This window comes from Trachymyrmex septentrionalis, unplaced genomic scaffold, assembly GCF_001594115.1.
Source record: "Trachymyrmex septentrionalis isolate Tsep2-gDNA-1 unplaced genomic scaffold, Tsep1.0 scaffold16, whole genome shotgun sequence".
Taxonomy (NCBI): domain Eukaryota; kingdom Metazoa; phylum Arthropoda; class Insecta; order Hymenoptera; family Formicidae; genus Trachymyrmex; species Trachymyrmex septentrionalis.
Window position 1 is genome coordinate 4586604 of NW_017304758.1, and position 7767 is coordinate 4594370.

Here is a 7767-nt window from a genome sequence, read left to right on the forward strand (position 1 = left end):
TGTCTTCTTAAGTAATGTCTTAAGACACTAAGGGTCTCCGCACAATAAAAGGAAACAGGGAACAGAGAACAGAAAATCAGAATTTCAATCTATCAGAAACTGTGTATTTCACAATACATAATTTCTGATAGGTTGAAATTCTTATTTTCTGTTCTCTGTCCCCTGTTCCTTTTATTATGCTCTCTGATTGATTCGTGACACTTCAAGACTGAACTTAGACAGTGTTGAATATAAGAACTGACTGATGAATACCGGCCAGAGGGCCGTATTCAGACAGCGTCTTAAGACATTACTTAGGACAGTCTTGAAATAATAACGGACTATAAATACCGCTCCCTAATATCTTAGAAAGCGTACAGTATATTCCACGCGTACCAGGGTTCATAGGGGAGGATGAGAGAAGCCAGGCTTCACGAAATTCTAATCCAAGCACAGCCGTTCCCCGGCGATCCTCGCGATCCTACGGCGAGACTCACCCGAGTGATTGGTAATCTTGAGAGGATCCTTAGGGACGACGGGAGAGTCACCATCGCTGCTCTCGCCGTCGCTCTCGTTGGCGCAGACGTCGGATCTGGGCGACGCGCCTTCCTCCTGGAACCAAGGAAGAGAAGAGCGATATTATCGAGTATCCGCCTCGAATGCGATTCGTCGTCAGCGGTACAGGGCGAGGGTGGGATCGGAGCGGATTGGATACGTAAACGCGGGGGTACGTTATTCTCTCGCAAAGAGGATCAGTTCTCAGTCCGAACGACAACAGCGACGCAAGCAGAGAAACGTAGATACGCTACCGAATGATACATAAGTACGTACATGCAACAAACGTGTGTACCTACCTATCTACCTACCTACCTACCTACCTACCTACCTACCAACCTACCTACCTACCTACCTACCTACCTACCTACCTACCTAGCGGACGGAGAGAGAGAGAGAGAGAGATGCGCGAGCATCTTGTTCGCGCTCCTTATATGGCCATCTCTCGCGGACTCCACTCGCGCGAGTACGCGCGATGCGCCCGCGGAAAAGAGGTGTCCTCTTCGCGGATTCGCTCGCGACGAGGATTCTCCCTCGAAACCGGGAGAGTCCGCTTCTTGCGAGAGAACTTTCCCGCCCCGACGCGTTTTCGCGACGGGAACTCGTAGCAGAGTTTGCTCGACAAGCGGAAGAGTATAATGCGTGCACAGACCGGAGCACAGAGAATCAACCAATCGCAGTCTTTCGTGGGCTCTCTATAATAAACCATTACATAAGCTTTAATAAGTCTTAAGCCGTAAGAAGTTGACCAATCACAGTCAATGATTTTTTTCGACTGTAATTGTAGAAAGCCCATAAGAGAATCAACCAATCAGAATTTTTCATTTAATGGAAAGGAAAGACTCTGATTGGTCAATTCTCTTATACTTTATGCATTATGCGTTATGCAAAGTTGTGCTCCAGCTTAATCTCATGTTCCTTATCACTTCGAGTAATGTATTATACTAAGATTTCGGCTTTCATCTGTTTCACCTGTCGGTTAAACGTTGACTACTAGAATTTATTTATTTTTGTCGTGAAAGCTGACAATTGTTATAACTGTAATTGACGTAAATATGAAAGAAATCCGAACGATATACTTTACCATTACAGTTCTACCGTATTTACGTGAGTAAATATTGAGTAAATATGTGTAATAAATTTGTAAATATTATAACTGATCGATTCTTCTTTTACGAAGGTCAAAAGAATCTCCTCTCGTCATAAGAAATTCCAAATCTTCAGACTCTTCACTGCCAGTAACATTTTTAGCCACATACGTCGTTTAAATATATACAGAATTGCAAAAAAATTAATTTCCCCAGTTACATTACTGTAAACTCTATTGTTAAAGATCTCACGACTCGAGTTGAAGAAGAATACACGTTTTTTCGTCTTGCAATTTGCTCCGATCATCCTATCCAACGGATGCGGCTGGAATGCGTGTGCGAATCTCACATGCTCGTCAAATCGTTCGTACGCGGGAAATCGAGAAAGTGCGGTACCATTTGGAAAGCTCGAAAAGTCACGGCCGCGCTCTCCCGCTTCCGTCTACGCGCCGTGCGTTTCTCACACCGCTTTTCCTACCCCGCCATTTACCGCGGAACAGGCAGGAGGGTGCGCGTGTATGTGTAGAGAAGGCGCGACAAAAAGCAACATTCCTGACTCTTAACTCGGGCTCTATATAAGTGTCTGCCATCGCGAACATTGCCTGTATATGGCGACAACCGGGCTTTGACAAAGGTGACCGTATATGGAACTCCGCTTCCACCTTTCGTGCGTGCGTACGTGCGTACGTGCGTGAGTGCGCGGTCTCGTTCCCTCTCTCTCTCTCCCCCCCTCTCTCTCTCTTTTTCAGTCTCCCTCGCGGAGGCATCTCGCGAGGCCCGTTCTCTATTTCCTCTCTCTTTCTCTCCCTCCCTCGCGTTTACCTCCCCTCCCCCCCCTCTCTCTCTCTCTCTCTCCCTCTCTCTCTCCTGCGAGGCGATACACCTGGACGCGCGTCTTCTTCGTCTGCAACCCTGGCGAACGAACAATCGAACGAACAAACGAACGAATGAGACGGCATTCTTGGGCATCGTTACGCCCATTAAATCATAAACCGTGCTTTGACCTCACAGTTGCCCTCGGGGTACCGAAAGCTCCATACGCATTTCCGGTATCCAGGAATACGCGAGCGCCATCTGCGAGTAAGGTACCCCGAGAAAGTGTACACCCTCCTGACCGAAGAGATGGACGAAGGAATGAACGAAGAATCAGCATAATCAGAAAAAAATCCGACAATTTCTGACAATTTGTAGATCAATACTTTGCAGCTACCTTTTTCTCTTTGAAAAACAAAATGAAGAACGGTCTCTCATGGCGGACAGGTTGGCATTCAATCGAAGAATGAGGATCTCTCCATAAACTGCATGTTGTCGTACGCCATCTTGAAACTTACGTTTCTTATCCTTCAACTTTTACTTCCGCTTCCTTCAACCGGGCATCAGGGCGTTTGTTATTCGCAACTTTACTCTCGAAAATCACACAAACGTAAAAAAAAAAAAAAAAAAGAGATAGATATAGTCTACAAGCTGCGCGCTTAATATAAACTTACGTCTCGCGTTTGTAAGTTTGGATAAAGCGTTATGTCGACTGACATAAAATAAAATCATGGACACATTCAACGCATCGTTTTGTATTTTGGGATACAATATTCGTAATCTGCATTAATTATTACTTACTATTAACGCTGTCTAATGTACTAACAAAACATCATGCGATAAATATTACCTGCATCCATATTGCGCGTAAGAGATGCAACGTATCTGCTATTCGCTGTATCGCGATGGCTTTTTTTTTTTTTTTTCAATGATCTCGATCTTCACGAAGATGCTTCTTAACGTTTGACTTCAATCGAGACGCGATATCATCGAAATCATGTTAAACTGCTTATCGACATTCTTCGTGCACATGTATTGTTATTATTAACTAATTGGTAAAAAAAAGATACATTAAGCAATAGCCAGGTGCCTCTATTAGAAATATACCGAATGCGTATTATTTTGGTTGAAACGCAACCTACCTTCCGCTTCCGTCCTCGCGCGCGCATCTGTCTCATCTCCGTGCATTGAATTGACATTGTCATTTTCCAGATCACTCTCTGCCATGCAATAATAATATTGGACTCTCGATATAACATACGTGATAGTCCTAACGCACCGTTAGAAATAAAGGAATCCCTAACATACTGCGGAATGTTTCTGGACCTCTAAATATATCCCGAACCAGATTGTCAAAAATAGGTATATGTCGGGCCCGTGGCCGAAACGCGAAATATAAGATTGTAACATCTCCGTTACTATTCAGAATCTTTTACGAGAAGATTCAACCAAGTATTTCGCAAGAAGTTTACGCGAACGTATCTGGAAATATTTCAGAAGTCAGAATAACTCTCAAGAAATTCAATCAATAACAGCCGAAAGAGTTTCACATATAATTATAGAAAAAAAAATTCTCCTACGTCATCGTGAAAAATATTCTATTTTACTTCTCCACACTTTCGTGAGATTCTTATCTCTGAAATTTCTCCGTTATATTTACTTGAAAATAGAAAAAAGCTTATCTCGCATAATTTTCAGTTAACAATTAGTGAACAGAAGTTTTTCAGTTAAAAATTAATACGAATTCGCAGAAGAAACTATAAATTTTGTCAAATACCTACCTGGCCCGCGAGAGTAAACATGACATCGGTAAAATTGTGCACAATGAGAATCTATCAGCAGAAAATCAAGTCAAGTCACTTGATCGCAGGGACTATATTGTCAAAGATGATAAAGGTGAAATTTGTGTGTGTGTGTGTGTGTGTGTGTGTGTTTTCATAGGCGTAAAAATATATAAATATTATCACAGTATTTTTTACAGTTACTATGCTATGTACAAAAATGCTAAAATACAAACTAATCATGTGAAAGAGCCGCATTATTCGCAGATTATCGTTAAAATCATAATCGATATTATTATTATTATTATTTGTACTCTCTGCATGTCGAGACGCGTGGTAGATTACAGTTTCTATATATATCTATTTGATTGGGGCCTAAAGGCCCTCGCTTCCCGGCCTTGTTCTTCTTTTTACCTTTGCCTTCTCCTCGGTTCTCTTTCCCACGATATATAATACACAGAAAATATCAGCAAATAATACATACATACGTACGCATGCACAATGTCGATGAATGGGATTGATACGGGATATACAGGAGAGATTGTGGGGAGGAAGGGTGGATTAAATTAAAAGGTAATCTAAATACTAGCTACTTATTCTGCGAGAAAAGACAATCCAAATAACTACACATGCCAGTTGCGATGCACAACACGTTACACGGCAAACAATAAAAAAAAAAGAAAAGAAACAATGGACGAGACACAACAATGCTCAATAAAAAAAAAAGGAAATGCGTTACAGTATTAAGCGTGCACCACCGAATTCGCACTCACACCACCGATTCGATGAATCGAATCGTTGTCGCATGATTTGTTCGAATAGTGATTTTTCTCTCCTCGATAAGACCAATAGAGATAAATAAGTACTTCAAATATCCCTCGCGAAGAGAGACAAAAAGAGTATTTTCTAAATAACGCATGTAAAGTATACGATATAAAAAAAAAAAAAAGAGTATCGACACCGGCGCTGCGAACAACACCGGCTTACAATAACGATATGCCTTTTTTCTTTTAATAAATAAAAAAATGTCGACTTCCTCAATAAATAATACGATATTTAAGTTAAATAAAAAAAAAGTGAACAAAAAAATAACGAAAGAGACAAAGAAAATAGAGAGCTGTTGGACGAACAAGTACTAAATGGAGTACTCGAAATTCTATCATTACTTTCACCGAGTAATTGATCACACGATGTGTTACGCTATATATTGATATAATCTATAAAATAATTAATTAATTAATCCATTAATTATATATAATAACGATATTTTTCCTCGTAATGTCTTTCTATCGCACGGTGACTCTCGTTGATGCAAATACTACCGTATTTCATCTAATATGCCGAGCTTTGGACTTCGCCTACCACGGAAATCTGACCATATAGATATTGAACGACACTCATCTCATCGACAATCCGCTCAATCCGATTTCCGCGATCATCGATCACGATCCGTCTGCGATTTGTTTCTAAAACCGCTGACGGCGGACTTGCATTCTTTCGTTATGTGATCGTTGCAAAATAGAAATCACTCTATTTTTCACATTTCAATTATACAACGCGCTTCCGTCGTTCCACCCTTTCGCGCGCGAGATCGCAAAATTCAAAGCACGCAATATTTAATCGAGATTCACCAATGTGTACATATACACAATCTGTCTCAAAAGTTTTCGAACTTTATTTAAAATTCAATTACTTGTGTGATTTTTCTAATTGTATTTATTAATTATTCAAAATGTATCCCATCTGGAGTAATAAGAGTCTGTATAGCTGTTGTACAATTTTTTTAATTGTACACATTTTCAAAACGAAAAAAAAAAAACCTAATTCGAAACCATTTGTACCATTTTTACAATTTTAAAAATTGTATTAGAATATCTCTTCGTTTTCAACTTTGGAAAAAGAATGAAAATGAATACAGTAGACGATCAAACACATCTTTTATGAACACTGTTCAATATGTTGTTCAATCATTTTTCTTGACGAATGTCAATGAAGAAAAAAATTTTCACTTTTAACGACATAATAAATAAATTATATAACGCATAGAAATCATTTCACACTATTTCAATAGATAATATAACCTTAGATGACATGTAGAAAAAAAGTTCGGTAACTTTTTAGATAGACCATGTATATATAAGAAGGCAATATACATATATTTACATACATATATGTATGTAACACGCGTGAATATATATTTAAGTATATACATTTGAATAAAAACGTGTCGAAAGATTGGACTAGATTTGCGCGCGCGGAAATCGATCGTGTGATCACACTGAAAAAAAATATTAAATTATAATAAGAAGAATATTTATTTGAATAGTTCTAAGTAAATATTTACTTATAAATATATAAATATATATTCATTGGATATGTAAAGATATATTCATTCGATACAAAAACCATTTGACTTAACTGTCATTTTTTTTATTTTAAGTAAATATTTATTTACTAAAAGTAAATGTTTAGTTAGTACTATTCAAAGAAATATGTCTTCAGATTTAGTGAATTTTTTTCCAGTGCATATAAGACCAAACGTTGAAGAATACTCGATCGCAAGGGAAGCCTACAATCTTTTGCGCGCCCATCGTATATAATTTAATAAATACCATACGTGACTCTACGGCACGCTCGCCGGCGCGATACAAGTAATACATCGTCTAAAGGGAAATTACGTCAGTGGTATATGCCCAAAGAGAAATTATTTCAGTATATCTACAAGCCGCGCGCGACCTCGCGTTGGCGTACGTTAAAATACACCGTATTTCTCAGGAAAGCAGAGTTAATTGTGAAAAATGACCCGAACACGCACCAAAAATTTGCAGGGTGCCGAAGCATATTTAAAAAATACGAAAAACGTTACGCGCGGACATCTAAACGACGATTTGTTTCGTTTTGTAGCAATCTGGGCTCTAAAATCTTCGCCAAATTGGACCGCTTGTTAATTAATGATTTTTTTTAACTCCGCGCTCAAAATGAAATATAATTCGACAACCAACACGCACCGCACAATGTTTCGCGACATCTAATTCAATTCGTACGTAACATAAATTGCACAAATTTTCTTGTAAATAACAATAAACCGTTACTACTCGCGTTGCTCTATCAAACCGAATCCACGAGATCAACACGAGATAAATCTCTCTCTTCCGAATACAGTAGTGCATGAAGACTCACGGCAATTTCACGCGTTTCGGCATCATCAGCACCGCTGATGATGATGTCGGGAACGTTCGCGACGTGATGCAAATTGTTTGAAGCAATTGCTTCGAATTTGGAACGTCCTAAAAGGTGAAATGCGGCGGGAAGGGAGGATGGAGCGCGAAGGGCCGACGAGCGGCGAGCGCGTACTACCGTTGGGGGTGCGAGTGCGACATATGGGGATGATAGGCGGCATGATGGGGCGGCAGAGGCGAGGGGCATGATTGCTGGTATGGGCCTCCGGCGAGCATCGGGCCCGGGCTCGAGCACGGCACGAGGTGCGAGCTCGGGGAAGCGGCGGCGGCCGCCGCCGCGTGTGCATGCGCTATGAGGTGCGCGTGCTGCGC

The 7767-nt window shown here is 40.3% G+C and overlaps 1 protein-coding gene across 5 annotated transcripts in view; it reads right to left on the bottom strand.

Moving 5' to 3' along the window:
- Positions 1-7767, bottom strand: part of LOC108746028 (serum response factor homolog) — a 21117-nt gene that overhangs the window by 6201 nt on the left and 7149 nt on the right. For 3 of the 5 annotated variants that reach the window (XM_018482515.1, XM_018482511.1, XM_018482510.1), the window contains one exon: positions 477-591. In XM_018482515.1, coding sequence (XP_018338017.1) covers positions 477-591 — 115 coding nt within the window. Of the gene's footprint in view, positions 1-375; positions 592-7767 lie in introns of all 5 variants that reach the window. The other 2 variants (XM_018482513.1, XM_018482512.1) reach the window with 1 other exon arrangement.